Source organism: Halyomorpha halys, unplaced genomic scaffold (assembly GCF_000696795.3).
Source record: "Halyomorpha halys isolate HHAL.00 unplaced genomic scaffold, Hhal_1.1 Scaffold207.1, whole genome shotgun sequence".
Classification (NCBI taxonomy): domain Eukaryota; kingdom Metazoa; phylum Arthropoda; class Insecta; order Hemiptera; family Pentatomidae; genus Halyomorpha; species Halyomorpha halys.
In genome coordinates, this window is record NW_027104696.1 from 944,919 (window position 1) to 966,799 (window position 21,881).

Consider the following 21,881-nt stretch of genomic DNA (forward strand, 5'->3'; position numbering starts at 1 on the left):
TATATAAATAACGTGATAACAAATACTACTCTTCTATCACTGAATCCTCCACCCTCTACCTCAAAGAGACTTAACCTGGTTTACTAAAGGAACAACAAACAGCGCCAGATCGGGCCAACCTTACCATCACTCCCGATCGATTTGGCTAAATAGGTTTTATATCCCGTATCCAAATATAAACGGAAATATTTATATTCTGAAAGAATACAAACGTAAATATGATTTACAATATACAAACAGGGATCGTTTACAAGAAAACACGTGTTGCCTTATTTCTCTCCCTTCTCTAGACAACGGAAAAAATAATCAGACAAGTGAACAGGAATCATAATAAATTAAAATATATAAATAAATTCTCATTATATAAATCATATATAGAAATGCTCGTCTAATGCAGGTCAAGAAAGAATGAAAACGTGCTGTCGCGTGAGCAGGAAAATTAAAAATAACTAAATATGTATTTGGTGAACACACAAATCTTCCTTGTTTAAGTGTAATAATTTATTTCATATACATCAACAACAACGTTTCGGGAATATCTCCCATCTTTAGGTTGTTGATAAAAAATATTTTAAATATAAAGTATAATTATCTCCTTATTTTGTCATTAGTGCTAGTATCGAATCATATTGTTGTCATTTAATAAATAAAAAAAAACTTTTTATATTATCAACAGTTATGCTTTTTTAAGGAGAATGTAATTAAATAACTCTACATACATGTATGTAACAAAAGATGCTATATTAAAAATATTATAATTCTGGTGCGGTACGCACATACACAGAATTTGTATACAAAAAAGTTTCATGCTCAAAAATTCATCAACATTCAATGTCTATATCTTCATTTTTATCCTTTAGTTGGTTATAACACTTTCTCATTGTCTATATTTTTTTATTATTATTAACAATGCAAACCCGATAAATATATATAATTCAGGTATTATATTGCATTGCGGCGTATAAGGTTGTAGGGCTTAGTAACGAGCGGATCCCTAAAATTTTAATAAACACTGAACCGATAGGTAAACGTCTGAGAGATAGACTGAAACGTAGATGGGAGGATTGCGTTAAAACTGATTAGTAGAATTGGTTTGGGAGGGGAGAGCGATTGGTAGTATCGGCATCGAACCTTCGGGTTCGTTAGGCCTTTATTATTATTATTAAATGAAAATTAGGCATTTATTATTAAAAGCACAATTATTAATTATTTCAAATAAACAAAAGTAAATGTACTTTAAAAAAATATTTATTGCATATTCGGCGTATAACTGAAATAAACAGCATGTTAAGAATGGTGCAACAGACAGTGAAACGTCCAACCAGAAACTTGAATCTTCTTCGGAGAGAAGATGTAGTATTAACCCGCCTTCGGATAGGCCATACTCGACTAACCCACGGTCATCTCATGAAAAAATAAAATGCACTGATATGTCGCTTCTGCGGAAACGATCTAACCGTTAGGTATATTATCACTTCAGATTTACAGGAGATGTTGAGAGAAGGTCCCACAACAATAACAAAACTTTTTCTTTCAAACACTTTCTAAAGATCATTAATATTTATGTTCACATATAGTCTACCTGTCCAGCATGGATAAGTGGATGCATAATTTAATATAGTAATTTTCTAACTACGTCAATTCTAATTGCAACTTTGTAAAATGTAAATTTTAATTGTAATTGAAATTGCTAATTTGTAATTTTCTTACTTTGTAATTATATGTAACTTTCTCACTTTGTAACTTTGTGAATGTGTCAATTGTAATCTACTAACTTTGTAAATTCAGTGTAAATGGTTGTCGAAACACTTAAATAAATAAATAAATTATTTCTTGGAGTTATATCAATGGATAGATTCTCCACATGTTTATATTATGTCATTATATCACTTAAAACAAATTTACTTGATGTATATATTTTTATACAGTTGTAAATAACAATAAATAAATTATTTTAAAAATATATATTTCAATGACGATAGGGCCAAGCTGACATTACATATCAGTTGTTTTTGAGAAAATTTAAAAAAATATGGAGAATCATCTATTCAGGGTGTTTCAGGGTTAAGTATCCTAACTGAAAATATGAATTAATGATCACAAAACATGCAAAAAAGATCCCTGGCAAGGTATATCTGTTAACGCTTTGCATTATCCCATCTATTAGGCAGTAGGTAATCATTTTGAAGAACATTTAAAATAAAATTTATTAATAAAGCAAAACGTATTCCAATTTTTTTAATATAACTTAAATAATTTATAACAACGAAAATCCTAATTCGTAAATATCTCCTAAACAAATTATATACGTTTATGAGGAACTTATTTTATTGTTGTTGTTGTTGTTGTTCCCTGGGGCTTTAGGGTGTAAAACCCTGAGGTCATCAACGACCATGTTTCGTGCTTTATATTCTATTTCTATAATTCTATTTCACTTTAAATAGACACTTCTATTTATTTTAAATATTTAAATAGCCACTTTAAAAAAACACTTCTATTTCACTTTTTTTATTGTTTTGAGATCCTTAATTCATATTTTTAGTTAAAATACTTAATCCTAAAACATCCAATGTAAAGTGGCACTTCCGTTAAGTAAATTAAATTTTAAAAAATGCTGTTATATCCCTGAGATAAATTACGATAATTAAATAATCCAGATCTAAATTACGTAATTTCAGTTTCATAATACTTATCATTTTTGAGCTAGACTATTTACACACTCAGATCATGTATCAAGACTTAGTTATTTGGTCTCATGGCACCTCAAAATGTCTATTTCCATCGGAAACACAAATTCAAAATAACGATTGCTATACTTCCTATAATATATTTTATATATAAAACATATCTTTTATTCATGAACAATGAATAGTAATTTAAAATAAAAAGAGTAGTAAAAGCCATACTATTTGTGTGCAAGCTAGATTGAAAGTCAAACATGTGTATAAACGACTCTATCAATATTAAAACTAACTGCCTACACAGCAATCCAAGTTCCATTTCTTCTGCAACATTGTTTGATAGCAATGAAAACGTTCATTGTATCTAAAGTTCAACTACCATTCTCAACAATCCACTTGGCAAGAACAAGCCATGATACGTTCACAGGTATATAATCGGATCGCCCTTTGGACGCCAGCATTCTACACACGTCTCCAGCAGTCCTATATTTAGGACTCATCTCGACGACCAGCGTGGGACAACCCCTCCTCGGTTGTAGCTATTGTTGTCTAGTATAATAATACCAACCAGGTCTCCTGATTTATATTATTAGGTTCCTTTTCTAGTTTGTCTTATTTTATAATCCCTTTGTGTTTTTCCTGGCAGCCGTTTGCTCCAGGACCTTCGGATATCGAGGCCAATGGCGGGTCAAGGACCGAGGACAAAGGATCGGAAGAGATGGCCATTGATGGATCGCTAATAGTGTGAGGCCTATAGGTCTCTAAAGTAGTTAAGATGTCACCTCAGCAATCTAGCAACTGCAGTGCCGCCCGTCGTTATCCGAGCTGACGGGTTGATTGGCTTTATTTCGTGGTGGCTACAGGGAATGAAAACTTTACCCCCCTCTCCACTCTCTGGTTAGAAAAGGTTGGTTACCTGCAGATGGGACGTTTGTAGCCCAGGGAGTTACAGCGCCAACTTCCAATACCTCACAACCACAGCGACACCTAGGACGACTTTTAGATGTGTGGTGGTCCCACGGAATAAACTCTCCATTGTAATCCTTCCTCCAAGGTGGTAAACTGTAGGTTTACCTCCTTCTCAGTAGGTCAGAAATGGACAGGAAGGGGCTAAACAAACAAAAACAAAACGATGTCTTTGAATTGAATTGAATTTAAATCAGAAAATTAGCTGGATTCTTTTTATCTTGTTAGAATATCAGTTTGCGTTCTAGATTTGCGTGCGTGATTCGAATACCTTTTCATTTAGCTATCATATTACAAAACTAATAACTTATTAACTTTCATTTTTAATGAATAACAATTAAAATGTAACTCCTTATACACTCACTACCTACACATACAATCATATGTTGTTACTCAAAGAAATAGTTTTTTTAAAAATTAACTTAATAAATTTTATTATGCTTGTAAGCGGCGATCCACAAATCTCATCTTCGAGGAAAAATTTTTGAATTCAAAATAATGCGCTCAAAGGCCACTAATATTTTAATAATGTCCGATTTTCGTATTTTTATTCCTATGATGTAAGTAATTTCTTTAGCTTTCAGGTGATTATACAGAATTGTATTTTTTTAAATGTATTTATTGACATAAAAATATATCTTGTAAATTTGATATTAGATTATAATGGTATGATACAGATATGTAGAGAAACTACCCATTTGTAGCACTCTAATAACATATCTACAATAGAAGGTCTCGAGGCCATCTTCTTTTCAGGTTCCTCGGAGGATTGTCAGGAATGGAAGAGGAATCAAGATTAGAAACTCATGGATTTGAGTGGTTAGGGAGTTTATAATGGAGTGGTATCTGGTTCGGGCTAGATTGGTTACATATGGAATATTAAGGTCTTTACGTATGATTTTATTAGTGACAAATCAAGGAGCATTGAGAATTTTACAATGGATTTTGAATTTTAAAGATTAGGTGCGAGAGGAATTCGAAGGTTTAGTGGAGCCCAAAGCTCAACTCCATATGTCCAGATAGTTCTAATTTGAGTCATGTAGTTGAGTCTTTTGTTATGGATTGGAAGTTTAGACCGTTTGTTTAGTAAGTACTGTAATAGTCGGAATCTACCAGTAGTTTTCTGTCTTTTCAGTCTTATGTGAGGATTCCTAAGTAGTTGTTAGTCCAGATCTAGTCTAAGGTAGCGGATCTGTTCGTCAGGATTAAGAGCGACGTTATTAAAAGATACTTTAGAGCAGTCAGTAGGTTTCTGACGTAAAAAATTAAGTTTTAATAGTTTTGTGAACTTTAACTAACAATTATTTTTAATAACAAATATTTCGGAGATATATGAACGCCATTTATACTTCAACACCCTTGAAATCTGGTCGATTATAGTCATTATATTGATCATATTCCTCAAAGGATAAATCTACCTTAGTTTAAAGCTCTCTGGAGACATGCTAATTGCTATGTATCGGTCTTTTGACAAGCCTGGGTATTATTAAGGTGTTTCGTCATCTGCCCCTATACCTGGTCAGGGTATCCTTCTGCGAAGCTTTTAGCGTCCCCGGATATGAAAACATCTGTATTAAGTTTGTCACATTACCAGAGGCCCCTGAGAAAATTAGATTGGCTAACCTTTAAGTGTTCTAACAAAAATGACAGGTTTGGCGAGGGATCGGAATCAAATTAAGCAGCTGCAGGCCCTTCCTGGACATGTCAAACTTTTTTACACATTCTCGGCCCTGAGGAGGGGGACGCCCAATCAGAGAGGAGATTTAAAAATAAGGTAACGCCCCAAAAGGGAAGTGGGAGAAAAATACAGAGGAAATTTAGAAGAGCCAGACGGACTCAACAGGAAGGCTTAGACGGGTGAGGACCACAGTCAGGAGGCAGACATAGAAGATGCACTTTGACCAGACGAAGTCGTGAGAAGGGCCACGAGACCTGGACATCCCTTATGAAACTGAAGACACCTACGACACTACATCCCACGGTATCAGCAGTTATAAGTATAAATTAACTAATAAGTAATCATGTTATAATCTATATTTTATGGCAACCTTTATCTGAATCATTTGAATCATAATAACAAATTCAAAATAAATACTTAGTTTTTTTATGTAGTTTATATACTATTATATAACCCAATATACCACATTTTATTATACTATATAATTAATGGTAACTACATTTTATAAATAGAAAGGTATTTAATTGGTAAACACACAAACAGCTTTGGAAAGGAATCCAATTATAATAATAGTTTTTTTAGGACTCAATTTATAATCAATTAATTAACTTATTTTTGGATAATTGCCTTCAGCGATTATCCTGGCATCCCAAGTAAATCTCCATAGATACATAGCATAATTATACAAATTTGTCAAAAAATTAACTAGTTACTTATTACATATATAATAATATTGTTAATTATGATTCACTGTAAAATAAATCATGCAAAAATAAATTTATTTTGCAACCGTAATGGTAGAAAATAATTTATGTGATCTGAGTATATCGCACCTAAATCATTCGCACCACCGTTCACTAACAAGGAACTTGAAAATATTGTAGGAAGGCTAAAATAAACAAGGTTAATTTAAAAGGAGTTGAGGGATGTCTGACTCAAAGCGGAAACACTATACAAAGCGAACTGGTCTGTAAGTAAATAGAACTGCCTTCAACAATCTGTTTGACAGTTTGTATGGCAATACCTTAGAATAAATAGCCATTTCTTTCAACAGCCTTTTGTTTAAATATTCTCTGAAATAGTCCGTATCTTTTATAATATTATGCTTATGCAATGCTAAAATATTTAAATATTTACTGAAGGATTTATTTTATAATATGCATTTCATTACGTTTAAATCTCTTTATAAATGCATTGGGTATATATGTGTACATGTGTATAGATAAGTCTAATGATTTTATATATATTGAAAAAGAAGATGGCCTCGTGACCTTATATTGTAAACTGTTTTTAGAGTTCTACTACTGGGTAGTTTCTCTACATCCTGTATCATATCATTATGTCATTATGATCAAATTTACTTGTTGTATTTTTTTTTATACAGTTGTAAATATCATTAAATAAATAAATAAAATAAAATAAATATATATTGGAGGCCTAATAAAAATATTTTTTTTTAATTTATTTTTTAATCGCCTTTCAATGAGGTAGCGTTTCTATGTATAAGAGTGTCGCTGGTTTATAAAGACCTCGTTACATGGACAGTTCAAAGTCATAAACTATTAAACATACAAGCTGATGAGGACTCCTAGATAGTCTACTCCATGTTTTTTGATTCTAGATTCCCCACCAGCCCTCCGCCTTTTGGATACTTCTGTCAATTTTCTGAGGCACAGGATTTGTGTTGGTTTCTGGTCCTTTCACCTTCCAAGCAGAGATTCAACCACCCTGTTCAGCCACCGAGTCTTTGGGATAGAGTATTAGGGGTATTCATGATGTGTTAAATGTAAAATATTTCACCATGTTAAATGATATAAGTATGGGATTGTGAGCAGCCATAATTAAATTCATGTTAAATGTTAAATTTATAGGAGGTCTTGGAGGTTTTTCTGAGCAACTTCTTATTTTATAATCTTTCCTTCTAAAACTTCATGTTATTGTTTAATTAATTAAAGTAATTTATTATAACATGCCTAAAGTGGTTATAAGTATGGTTCCGGGTATGGAAAAATAATAGGTGTTTTGTTGCCAAAAATCTAAAATTTCTGATTTGTACAACATTCGACTTATATAAGAACAATTTAAAAAAACATAATTACTTAGTTTTATTAATATCGGAATGTATTATGTTTATTAAATTGAGAAAGAACGAATTGATTAAGCTTTTTTGGAAGAAATTTGGTTCTCTGTCTGTCTGCAGTTAAGTTTGTCTTCAAGCTTAACTCCTATTACCATTCACTGAAGCGGTATCAATAAAATTCTCAGGCATAGTGTGGGTAGGTACCTAAATTGACTCATATCAATTTCATCAAATTTAATCAACTACTTTCGTACTGTATTTTTTTTTTTTTTTGTAAACCTATATTTCGTAAACGGTTCGTTCGTTCAGGCCACAGACGTTAAAGATGGTCTAGTATAAATAAAAAACAATTTTTAAAGAAGGAATAATGGTTATGAATATTTTTATGCCCAAATAATTGAGTCATTAAAAAAAAATTGATTAATAGAACGATATTCGCCCAATCTGTGAATCTAGTAATAAGAAAAGACAATTTAATCAATTTTAAACATTATAGATTAAATTAAAAATTGTGTGACCATGAGAATCCCCTCTTTCAGGTTTTATTAGTTGTTTTTATGCTGATTATATGAAAACTGTTTAGTTTATGCATTTTTATTTTTTTTTTATTCACAGTAAAAATTCTCACATTCTTTAATTTTTTTTTCTATGTATTCCTAATTTTCATCGCACTGTGAAAATTTTTTGGCATACAACGAAGTTTAACTTCAAAGAGGATTAAATTTTTTTTTTTGTGAAAATCAAAAATCAGCTCAGTATTAATGCCATGCCAAATGTGTCAAGTAAAAAATGATATGACTTAACATATCAGTTTTTACTTGACACATTTTCCCCTGAATAAACTGGATGTTCTATTGTTCCCCTTTTATTCGATACAAGGTGGAAATATAATCCTTACAATCCGATAAGTCAAGTCTGTAAGGTTTCCAGGGTGCATCATTAGATTTTTTATTTGGGTTCAACCGTTTTCAATCAAAAACTGTTTAAAAAAAAATAGCTCCTAAGTAAATTTAACAATATTCTGAAGACTTGTTTTAATTTCAATTATCAAGAAAAAATTATTAACTGTACAAATACATATATATGTCTCTACTAGAGGAGGCGATTCAATTTAGTTGGATAGAGGCTTTTGGGGGGGTGGAGGGAGAGGTTGGTATGGGGTTTGATGTAGAAAAAAAATCAAAGAAAAACAATTGTTTGGTAATTTCATATTACATCATTGCGCTACAATAACATGAGTGGAGGTTATATATAATGTTTAATTTACGCTCCTGGAACCTGGAATTCTGGCACTCTCCAAAAATTTCGGTGTAATATCAATTGATGAAATTTCAGTACGTAGGATCCAATTACATCCGGCTATAATATAAAAATAGCTAGCGAAGGGACTGAAAATAATAATTATTTCAAAAATCTTTCAATTAAAAAATTATTTTTATTTTCGTAAAATAAAATTTTCAACGAAATTATTTTATTTGGAGAGCTTAGGGAAGGAATATTACAGATTAGCAAAATGATAAAAAAAATTCAATGAGCAGCTCAAAAAAATTAATCAGTTGTTATTTAATATTTTTATACATTTTTATAATAATGGTAAACATTATGGGGTCACAGAGTTAGAAAAATAAACGCACAACGGAATTAAATAGATAATCGAAGGAACGTTTGTAAGAAAATGTTAATATAAAAACAAAAAATATTCCTTTACCCTAAACTATTCATTTTATTTTTTTTTCAAAGAGTTTTATTTTAATTAAATGCCAAACCTTAAAATATAAATTAACGTTATAACTTTTTTTTGAACTTTTAAAAATAAATCTTGCACCGTGGAAAGGGTAGAGATAGAATCTTCCCTACAACCAATCTGGTTAATTTTTATTTTGTTGCAAATCGAGTCAATCAAGTGGTCGAAAGACACTGTGATTGAAATAAATCCATATAGATTGGCTTCAACTTGATTATTTTTCTTTGAGGATCATTATTTTTCAAATATTTGTCTCAAAATCTAAAATCTAAAACCTTTAAAAATTGAATTTAGGTTTTGAAGTGCTTTAGGAATTTATCTCGGAAACTTATGTACTCACTGAGTGCAACTGTGGATTAACAATAAGTCAAAATAAATCATAAGCTAAACAAAAATAATTGCTTGCTTACTATTTCAAGAAAGGTCCAAAGTTGGTCAGCTGATGATTTTCTACAAAAAAAAAATACCATTACGTTTTATGTTGAAACAAAGGAGCCCAGCTGAAACTTCAGGCAAACGTTGTCAAAAAGCAACCTCTTGTGAAAAATCCAATCTCCAGGTTTATTATCGTTCCCTATATTTTTTGGAGCGATAATTTTTAACCTGGAAATGAGTAAATATTCAATTTGTTTGCTATATTTCCAAAAATAAAACGAAATTGTTCCATTTTTTTTTTTTTCGCTTGTCATTTGAAAAGTACATATGTGGGATAAAGAAAAAATAATTATACGTTATTTAATAACTAAAACATAACTTTTTTTTTTGAAATGAGGAAAGTTTGAGTTTTGGATCTACTTTTGAGCCAAATATTTATAAATATTATGTTTTAACAGAGGCAGCTTTTTTTCACAGTTTGCCAGAAGTCCCTCCTTAGGGCTCCTTAGCACTAACTTAAAATGTAATGGCACTTTGTTGATAAAATTGATATTTCATAAAAAATAACAAAAATAAAATAAGTGAACAATTATTTCTATTTGGTTAATAGGCTATTTTGGCTAATTATGGTACTCACTGAGTACCTAAGCCTTCGCGGTACATCCCTAAAGCACTCCAAATCGCAAATTTAATTTTTTTTTTTTAGGCAAAATTTCAGCTCATGCCTCAACCTTTGAGCCAAATATTTTGAAAATACTGATCCTCTGAGGAATATTGTTAAAAATAAAATTGAAGAAAATCGTTTTAGCTTTTATTCCTAAACCTTCGAATTCCTCTCGTATTCAATCTTTACAATCTAAAATCCTTCGTAAAATCCTCAATGCTCCTTACTTTGTCACAAATAAAATCATACATAAAGACCTTAATGTTCCCTATGTAACCGATCTAGCCCGAACCAGATATCACTCCTTCCATTATAAACTCTCTAACCACTCAAACCCCCTAGTTTCTAATCTTGCATCCTCTTCCATTCCTGACAATCCTCCTAGGCGCCTGAAAAGAAGATGGCCACGAGACCAGCTAATGTAAAATGTCATTAGAGTGCTACCAATGGGTAGTTTCTCTACACGCCTGTAACACTCCAATTTAACTTAGATCAGATTTACTAAATGTATTATAATGAACATTTGTAAATAGCAATAAATAAATATTAAAAAAAAAAAAAAACCTTTTATTCAAGTACAAACCACGTCTTCCGACCCATTGGTTGACTCAGTCTGCAACAAACTAAAAATTCTGTCTTAACCCTTTCCAATAATAGAAAACTAGTGAACTTATATAGCCCAAGATAAGTTCAAATTGTAGAACTTTTTTTTTTCAACACTACACTTACTTTTAAATCACTAGCCAAAAACCAAAATATTTTTGGCCATGTACAGTCAGAAATATATGGAACTATAATAAAATCGATTACTGATTTTTTTTTTTTTTTTACTATAAGCCATTATTATAAACCGTTTAGAGTATTTTCATAGGCCCGTTATTATTAGTTATAATTTTAGGAATAAATGTATCTTTTTTTCACATAATCTTGGACAACTTATAACTGAAAAGTTTTTGAAAAAAAGAAAAATAACAAACAAATTGCTTTGTTGAATGTGTAATTTGACCTGAACTATAATAAATATTATAAACCATCACATACACTATAATATAATTAAAATATATACCTATATACATTTATATGTAACATACCTCTTTATCTCAGATGAGAGCAAGTTTTATAAAAAAACTAAATCAGATAAATAACTTAAAATAATGCATTAATAACAAATTCCAAAAAAAAAGAATTGTTTTTATTTCAATTTTTATTCTATGCATTAAATAGTGACCAGAATCCTTATTTGTTTATATTAAAGTTTGCTTTTGAAGAAGCTTGAACATTTAGGTTCTAAAATTATATTTTCGCACTTTTTTTTTTTTTATTGGCGCAACACACCGTGGAGGCCCAAGGCCTCGCTCGATGGACTTAGGGAATACATTGCGTGTTTCTCGACGTGGTTTTCATAGGGTAAGTCCGTCACTCCCACGCCTATTTTTGTGAGTGCCACTCATTGGCTGACGGGACTCACAAATGCCCGTGTTGTGAGTGAGTATTGTATAGTTATAAGCTTGAAAAAATCCCGGATAGGGCCGGGGACTCGAACTTGATGTGAGGTGAGAATTTATATTTGAAGGTATGTTATATTATTAGTAATAATATTGTTGTTACAAATGAATATATAATATGCTGTTAAATATTTAGATTGTCCTTGAGGATGGCCGAATTAGCCGAAACGTTGGACTATTGATATAATAAAAAATCTTGAGACCAAACAAGGATACAATTTGATTTATGTAATAAATAAATACCAGTTTCAAGAAATTAAAAAATTATGTTTAAAGTGTTTAATTTTGTTAATAACTTTTTTTACCTGAGAAATTAGAATAGCCTATAAACTTCTCGGGCAAATTCTCAATATTTAGGGAAAATTGTATGACATAAAGCATAAACAAATATTTATTTTTATATATTATATTATAATTAATAGATTACACTAGTTGTAAAGAAAACCTGCTGTTCCTCCATTGAATGCTGAAGCAAATAGTTTTATTACATTTTCTAAGCTCGTAAAACCCGCCTAGAATTTTTAAACTACATTTGGTCCCATATTTATTTCAGTAGCTGTATCAAGTTAGTACCATAAACAATCTCAAATTTACCCAAGCAGGTGTCTTAAATTTGTTCCACAAGATTAGTGTTAATTTATTCCTTGATACTTTATACTACATTAGTTTGATTTGGCTCAGAATTAGCGGAATGATTCTGTTGTAGAAACGCGACTGTCGCCGAGTGGCTCTAAGATTTAATCTAGCGTGATAACAAAACATAACCGCAAGAATTTAAAAGATTTCAATACCTAAAATGCGAAATGTTTTAACAGCATAAATCTACCAAAAAAAGACACTTTTTAAAATTTGATTTATTTAATAAGAAAATCTTTCTTAGCAGCTTGGATACCCAACATATCAACTTTAACTTTTTATAAGATCAAGAAGCCATTAAAGAATATCAAACAGGACTCTTCTAGGTCATTTTTAATTTGAGATATAATATAATGTATTCCTAATTATTTGAATATTATAAATGTAAATTAGTTTACTAATTTATTATTTATTTGTTTGAAAGTTGCTTACATTAAAAATAATATTAACTACAATATATTCTCTATCCAATATACTCTCACCAGTTAAATATAATTAAATGAATCTTTTATGATATTAACTTGTATTTGTTTTTGTAGATTATGTGACATCGGCAATTAGCCTGAAAACGAAAGACATTTTTAAATTAATAATCTTCTACTATAAAAAATAGTTTTATAAAAAAAAAAATAGTTTTTGAAGAATTGTTAATTTCAGTTAGTTCATCTTTGTGGTAATAGAGGTAGGAGATAATTTTTTTATAGTCTATATGAAAGATAACCTTCAGGAAGGTAATTATTCTCCTTAAAAATGCATATCTGTTGATATTATAAAAAGTTTTTAGTATGATAGCTTATGAATATTTTTGATGTATATATGATATATTAGTAATGTTATAAGCACATGTTATAAGTTTTGTTGAATTTGGTTTTATAGCAACCTGAAGATGGGGGATATTTCCGAAATGTTATTGTTGATGTATATGAAATAAATTATTATACTTAAACAAGGAAGATTTTTGTCATTCACCAAATTGACATTTTTAGTTAATAATACAATAAGTTATGTTCAAAAATAATGTGAGTAAGTAGTATGGTAATCATGTAAAAATAATTTTAGGTTGCCTCCTTGATAGTGCCCTAGAGTAAATTGGATCAATATAGTTGGTGTTATTATAAATTTAAATATTATAAGTATAAGTTAAATTATAAGTATAATTTAAATATTAAATATATTATAAATTTACATATATTATAAATTAGGCTTCTTTTAAATCAAGCAAATATATACTTTATTGTTATCACAGGAATGAGAGAAAACTTACGAATATTTTTAGCGTACCAAAATATTTGAATTTATTCAAAATACGAACTCACTCAGGTTAGAAAGTGAGAAAAATTTATATGTGAGAGTTTATTGAGGCGCTTAATCAAAATATAAACCTAATTTTTATTCGTTATTTTTTTCAATTTTGTGGAAATGTTTCGTAATTTCAATTAAAACGTCCCATATTTGCTCAATTACTAATTCAGACACATACAAAGAAGAAATAATTGAAATATTTCTCAGTTGGCTAAGAGAATGAATTTCTATAAACAATTGCCTTGATCAGCTAGAAAGATTTATTATTTCTTTCTAAATTTTATTTTATTCATTTAAAAAAATACATCCAAAGTGAAAATAAAATAATAATTATTAAAAAAAATTAAATAAAAAATAATAATAAAAAAACAAACTGAAAGGATATATTGATAAATATTTTAGTACCACTGAAAGGACTGTTCTAATTTAACCAATAAATTGAACATTAATTAGATTGGAAGGGAATCAAATAATAAGCTCAAATATATTTGAACTATTACAAATTTTTTGTCTTGTATCTCAAATTCAAATTGACCTAGAAGAGTCAGACTTGTATATCTTATTATACATTTAGTATATCTTATTCTTTTGGCACCATAAAAATTTGAAGTTGAAACATTGTGTACTCCAAATGGAATGAAGGATATTCTACATTTTTGTGCTGCAAAACTGGAATCACATATCATAAATTTGTCAAAGATTTGTATGTGATGGAAGAAAACGGTCTCGGTTTCACCACATCTAAAACATATGGTAAGGTAAAATTATATTTTTGGTTTTTGAAGCATTGATAACAAACATAACTTTCACAATGCTATATATATTTTGCTTTGACAATTTTTTGAACGTTTATTAGGAATATAATGGTCCAAAAGTCGTAAAAGTAGCTCATACACAATAATTAAAGCAATTAGCTATTTTAATTTTAATATTAGTCAAAATTTCTTCAGCTTAAGAATGCCTACAATAAAGGTCCATTACTTCAAGTAAAAACTAACGAATGTATTAAAAAATCAAAAACCTATCTATTGCTGCAAAAAAAATTCAGTATTATATAATATTATCAATATTTGGTTTTATTATTGTATTATAGCGCTGAATCTGGCTCAGTGTTGATCTAAGAGAATTTCTTGGTGCGTTTTGAACTATTCGCAAAAATGTACGAAACATTCTCGTTTATTTGTTTTGAAAAGTGTAGTAATGAAAAAAATAAATTCAGGAATTTTCTAAAGGGAATCAAATTTGCAACAATTCGAACTCAACTGCAGTTTGATCGAAACGTGTTTTTAAATTTCCTTATTACCAAATCGACCTTGTGGGCCTTACGTCGTTAATATAACAATTCAATATTCTTCTAACAATTAATAATGTGGTGGGTTAGTGTCTTGCAAGAGACGATATTGACATTATAATTATTGAATATTTTTAAACAATAAAAATAAATTAAACAAAATATTAATTGTAATTGAAGTACAGACAATTTGGAAACAAAACAACTATTACTTATAGAATTTATGAAAATATATAACTGACTTACATAATGAAAATATTATTTATAAAAAAAATAAACAATATAATAATAATTATAGTAATTGAAGAATTTAAGATTTTTTTCCTCATTCAAACTGTTTGTTTCCAAATCGTATTTGGTTAAATTAAAAAAAGTTACAAACAAAACATCTAATGTTTAACGAGGAGAAGATGGTTGGGGGTGCGGTCAATGAAAAACACAAATAAGTTCGATTAACCTATTTGTAATGTGCCAACGTTTCGGCTAGAGTTTCTAGCCTTCTTCAGGGCTGTTCGCTCGAAAATCAAACGCCTAATCGTTCATCATCCACTGTCAACTATCTCTCATAATTATCTAATGTTTAAATATTTGATAAAATTGATAACCGACTTATAAAGTAAAAAATAATTTGAGGAAAAAAATTATAATGGTAATAATAAAAAATATAAATTTCACAGTTTATTGCAGAATGTCATGAACAGTCTGGCCTTCATTCTGCGAGATGAAAATGGAGTTTATACATTGTAAGTCAATAAAACTTTAACTAGTGGTAACTTGGAATTGAATTTTGAATAGCAACTTTGTATGAGTTCATCTATTGATTCCAACTGTAGTTCTTGATCCAATTGATTATTACCTATAAACGAAGGGGCATCTACCGCGATTCATAGGACCTGTAAATATCAATGAATGGATATCAGGAAAGATATGAATAAATGGAAAGGGATTAGCTCGAACCTTGTCAATATCAATTTTCCTCAGCTTTTAGGATGTTGTACATTTTGTTTAAACAATATTTATACCAATGAGCCATTTAGTGACCCAAAAATTTTATATTTAATAGAAAATATGTGATTATCTCATTTAACCTCTCATTTTCGCTTCATCGCACCCTAATCAGTGTGCATCCTATTCCTTCAAGCACTCCTTACCTGGGAGAAGAGACAGAAGGGGACCCACTGGTAGAAACGGTGTACCCTCCTCTCGGCCAGCTCTCCTCCAGAAGGACTCACTCCAGGATAGGCCACTTCCTGACCTACTCTGCCCCGAAGCCCGGCCGGCAAACTGTAAGTGGAGTGGACCCAGCACCAGGCCTCCAAAACGGCGGCCGGGACTGCTGGAGACTGGAGGCAGCGGACCGGGGCCCCCACCAGCTGCCGGGCCCCGAGAACTATACAGGAGGATACCAGGACGGCACTGGTGGCCCTACAGTTGAGCCAGAGGATTGGGCCGTCCGTGGGCTCCAACCTGAGTAGCCCCCTCACCCCGCCCAGCAACTGCAGCATCACAGCAACTGCCTTCGAGTCAGCACCCCCCGTATATATAGGTCTGTCCCCACCCCTCCGGCCGTATTTATTTCGCCGCCCCTATGTCACGGTAGAGCGAAATTATATATATATTTATTCTAGTACGGTTTAGTGAAAATATGTTCCCAAGAGAAAAATTGTTACGAATGAATTATTGGCAAATCTATGTGGCTTTAATTCAAGAACAAAATGGCTTCTTCCACCTTAAAGATTGACTCATAATTTGCAACACACTAAAAATCGATTTATTATCGGAAATAAAGTTTACATTAAAAAAAATTAATTAATTTTTAGAAAAAATGTATTTTAGTTGTGAAGAAAAACATAACGAAACCAACTGTGTTAAATTTTTTAGTACAAGCTCAGTCCTATTCTTCATTTTTCTCCTTTTTATTTTATTAAAATTGTGAAAAATTGAGTATTTAAAAAAACAAAAAAAAAGGACCATTTATTGAAAAAAAAATTATTTTAGTTGTAAACAAAAAAAAAGAAACCTAATATTTATAATTATTATTAGTTAGTTTTAGAAAAAAATGTATTTCAATTGAAAAAGAAAAACGAACATCATGAAAAACTTCTTTTTACGGTGTTAAATCTTTTTCGGACAAATCAGTCCTCGTTTTCTTAATTTCAACAGTGCATCTAAATCAAGTACTGCTCAAAAAAACCTCGATGGCGATTTTTAAAGATTTTTTTTAACTTAATTATCGTCCTTTAAAAAAAGGCAAAAATTAGACATTTTATTTTGTTCTTTTATGATCATAAAAAAAAAAAAAAAATCGGCCATAAAATCAAAAGATACATACTTCATCTTTATCATATTATAATAAAAATTTGGATCACAATTCTTTCTGCAAAATATTAGAAAAACATACTTCAGTTATTTTATTTATAAGCCATTAAAAATTTTTCGTCTGAATCTAAAAGCCTGATATGAATTTCCATATTGCTTTTTTTTTAACTATTGAAAAGTAAAAAAATGAAGAAAATAATTCGAACATTTTAATACTTAAAAAAAAACGATAAGATTTTAAATATACTTTTCTGTATATTATAAAGGTGCCACTACATATTTACTAAATTATGGCTAAGTCCCACATTTGGATGGGTTTAGATTGGCTGGTCCAAGTCGAGTGTCAGTTTTTTGGCAAGAATCAAACACGTTTGTGATACATACACACGTTTGTGATACATACACACGTTTGTGATCAGTTACTACTTCAGATAACAACAATACTACTACTACTCGGTATTGTTTTAGAACTAATAAATATTTTTACTTTCTTGTTTTAATTAATTGAAGAATTTTCTCAACTGTCATAATCAATAACAACCTTTATTTTAAGACTATGTTCTACAATTCATAATAAATACATTGTTTCGAATCTCTATATTTATATTATTTATCAATCTATCAAATATTTTTTTTATTTAACTAATCACAAATATACATTTATAGTGACATATTAATGGCTGGGTAACTATGCTAACATATATCTCATAAAAATTCTCTAACAAAGATTGGGTTTATAGATTATGTAGTGTTATTTCTATGTTTTTTTTCATCTACCATCTTCTTTGCCGATATTAACGTTTTTTGTTTCAATTTCGCCTGCCTTTATTTTGTTGTTTTTAAAATGTAAATAGTTTAAAACGAAGGTGATAGCCAACACTAATCTGACGTCCACCTGGATTCCAGAAACACGCAAGCGTGTGTTTGTTACTTTCATTGTTTACCAAACATTTGCAAGTATTTTGTATTTGCGGCTAGTGACAAATGTGTGCATCTGAGTTATATCTAAAAAATGGACCCAATGAAAATTTTAAAACAATCTTGTGGAAATAGAAATAATATTTTATAATATAATTTACGACCCTGTTATTGAGATGGGCTGTTAGTATGGTGTTAACAGCTATAAAAAATATATTTCATAAGGAAAGTTTTTTCATAGAATTTAAATCGAGTAATAAACCTTATTAATAATTTTACGATCAGAAGTAAATTTACGACCAGCAGTTGTCACTGGCATGTGATACTCTGTCAGGGAAAACTGAAAATAAATTTTGCTAAGAAAGCTATTCTTGATTTCCAGCTCAGAAGAACGCCATTCTAATGATAATAAAAATTGACTAAAGATAAACAAATTTAAAAATGGACAATTAATGATTTCCTCTTCATAAGGTTATTCAGTTTCTGATTACTGATAAGCGATGTGAACAACGATAAGAACTCATCACTTGACTAAATAATCTTTCATCAAAGTGGAATTAAGAGACACAGATTTAAGAGCTACAGGAGTCGATATCCAGGACGTATTAAAGATAGCAGAAAATATAATTCTTGACTCCCAAGGGATCAATCACCATAACATATATGGAAAGAGATGAGGATAGGGACCATCCAGTGGAAGGATGGCATGCGTATATTGCATATTTTATTTATTTTGTATATATTTTTAATATTTTATATATATTGTATATCTATTTATTACTATATATTTGCTACTGTGTTTTCAACAATTATTTTTATCTTTTATTTTACATATATGTATTACATTTTTTAAGTATTTATTTTTTTAAATTTTACATTTATTATCTGTATTTGAATGTATTATTATTATACTCTTGTAGATAATTGTTGAGTTTTTTAAAAATCTAATTGAATTTTACTTATGAGCGGAAATACCATTGAATATATGTTGTTATTTTATTTATATTTTATATTTTAATTTTTTTGTATTTATTAAAGAGGGGAAAAAATGAAAGATGTTTTAAGTTATGGGATATAATTTGATATTTAGATAAATAAACTGTGGAAAAGGAAGAAAAAAAAATAAAATATAGAAAAAAAATTTAAGAATAAATATGATAACATTTTTTGTTACAAATGATTTTTTGTTATCATATTTATTCTTTTTTTTTTCTATATTTTATTTTTTTTTTTTATCCTTTTTTCTTCCGTTCCCACACTTAATTTATCTGATTGCGATATAATTTGATATTTAGATAAATAAAGTGTGGGAAAGGAAGAAAAAAGAATAAAAAAAAAAAGAAATAAAATATAGAAAAAATTATAAGAATAAATATGATTTTAAAAAATCATTTATTACTATATATATACCATTTTCTACACTTTAATTACTATGTTTTTAATGGCCTACATTTAAAGTTATCAGGCGTTTTCCCACGCGCCTGATCATTTAACTTCCCATTACCCTTTACGACTTATGTTAGTTTTTAATTTTATTAAAATATTTAGGCACTTTAAAAAGCAAGCTATTTTGAAAAATCGGAATGTAAAAGCACTCAAATTCTTTGATAACCTCCACCACTAACCCTCTTTTCCAGACATTAACATCAACAGAATGCAGGCAAAGGTAGCAAACCTATATAAACAGTCTCGGGCTCGACTGAGGACTTACTAACTACTTAGTACTTAATACCAAGGACTTATTAACTTACTGACATCTGAAATCACGAAACCTGATGCATCCATCCCATCATTCGACACTAGAATCCACTTTTCCCTTTTCAGGCCATTTTTATCCCTTTCCTCATTTCCCTCTTAAGATGCATTACAAATATAGTGTAATAGACTCTACCCATTCTTGTTACTACCGTTATATCAAATACTATACACCCATGGGACTTAAAAATAAAAACTATATTATTATTAATAATAACACAGGCCTACAACCAATAATTTGGTTCAATGATCTTTATATTTATTGGTGAGCTGAAACCAAAAATGGACTCCAGAACTACATGTGCGTTTATCTTTCTCATATGAATCTTTGAATTTAAGCCTTCCCAATAAAAAATAGGAAATAAATATAGGTTATCACTTAGCGTAAGTGTTCTTCCAACTAATGCAATAAGTTGTATTATAAAAATTATAATAAATTTAAGATTTGTAATTTAGATTTCATAAAATTATATTTGAAAAGAAATGTTAAGGTACAAAATTACCCTCAATTTATAAAAAAAATTGAGTTCGACTTATCCAAGAAAATGTTAATAATTTATATTTAATTCTATTTTCTACAAGAAATACTGAAAATAAACTTATTTGAAGTCGAAAATTAACTTCTTCTGAGGTTATAAAATTTTTTGTTTATAAACACAAGTTAAAGGTTTTTAGTGTAAATAAATCTTTGCAATGCCAGACCGAGGCAGGCCACACAAGTCCAGAATCAGCTAGGTCTTAAATCAATCAGTCGCTATCATCAGTTATCCGAGTAAATATAGTTTTCTACGCTGACATGTAATCCCCAACATCAAATATTATTAACAATAATATAATATAATCTATGAAGAAATATTTCAAACTATTACAAAATCCTTTTAACTTTTTCCAAATCTTTATTTTAATATTTTGTATTAGAGTTCTACTACTGGGTAGTTTCTCTACATCCTGTATCATATCATTATGTCATTACGATCAAATTTACTTGTTGTATTTTTTATACAGTTGTAAATATCAATAAATAAATAAAAAATATTATTTTGAGATAAAAAATTTATCAATTTGAGTTATATCTTTTTCTAGATAAACTAGTTTACATCTTTACTACGACTTATAATGACTTTCTTTCTTGTGTTTTTTTTTTAGTAAATGAAAAAATCCATGTCCCCAAAATAAGACGAAGTTGGTTCCATATTCATCGGTATATAGGCAAATTTCTATTAGAATATTTCAGAACTAACATTTGATCCAATTTTGATATATTATATTTACTCATATTCCATCAAGTGTACCGGATTCCGTCAACTACTTTCACACAAGCATGAGTAAATGTATTTTTCTCGGCTCACTTATATTTCAAAAACGGCTTGTCCGATTTGAGTCAAATATTGAGAGAAGTTGGGTATTTCTGTAAAAGGGTCCAGTATCAATTTCATCAGATCCCGTCAATTATTTTCTAATTATGCCTATATTTTCACTACGTCCGCTATATTTTATTCTCAAACGATAAATCATTAACCTTTAAATAATGAACTTGTCTGCCTTTTTTTATTTTCAAATACAACAATAGTACAGATACATAGTACTGCAGTATCGATTCCTTTTTCCGGCTCTCAGAAGCGATGGATATAGAATAATGAGCTATCAAAAGGAAGGAAATTTCATGGAGAAGTGGCCAATCACAATTTCGATTCTCAAATTCTTACTGAGACTTTAGTAAAAGATATTCAAAAAAGTTTAAGTTCTAAACTCTTGAGTCTAAACTTTATAAGTTTACCACCATATATATTTTAACAAGCTGAACTATTAAGATTTAAAATATATTTTTAATAAATTTAACAAAATCTATGTTTAATGTAGTTGGGTATTAAGATTGTTGAGTTTTTTAAAAATCTAATTGAATTTTACTTATGAGCGGAAATACCATTGAATATATGTTGTTATTTTATTTATATTTTATATTTTAA

General features: G+C 29.6%; 1 protein-coding gene across 2 annotated transcripts in view; it reads right to left on the reverse strand.

Annotated features, from left to right (window-relative positions):
- Window positions 1-21,881, reverse strand: part of shakB (shaking B) — a 129,377-nt gene that overhangs the window by 88,218 nt on the left and 19,278 nt on the right. The window contains exon 1 of one of the 2 annotated variants that reach the window (XM_014418728.1): window positions 16,074-16,427. The exons of the other annotated variant lie outside the window; for it this stretch is intronic. Coding sequence (XP_014274214.1) covers window positions 16,074-16,427 — 354 coding nt within the window. Of the gene's footprint in view, window positions 1-16,073; window positions 16,428-21,881 lie in introns of those variants that run through there. 2 annotated transcript variants of the gene reach the window in all.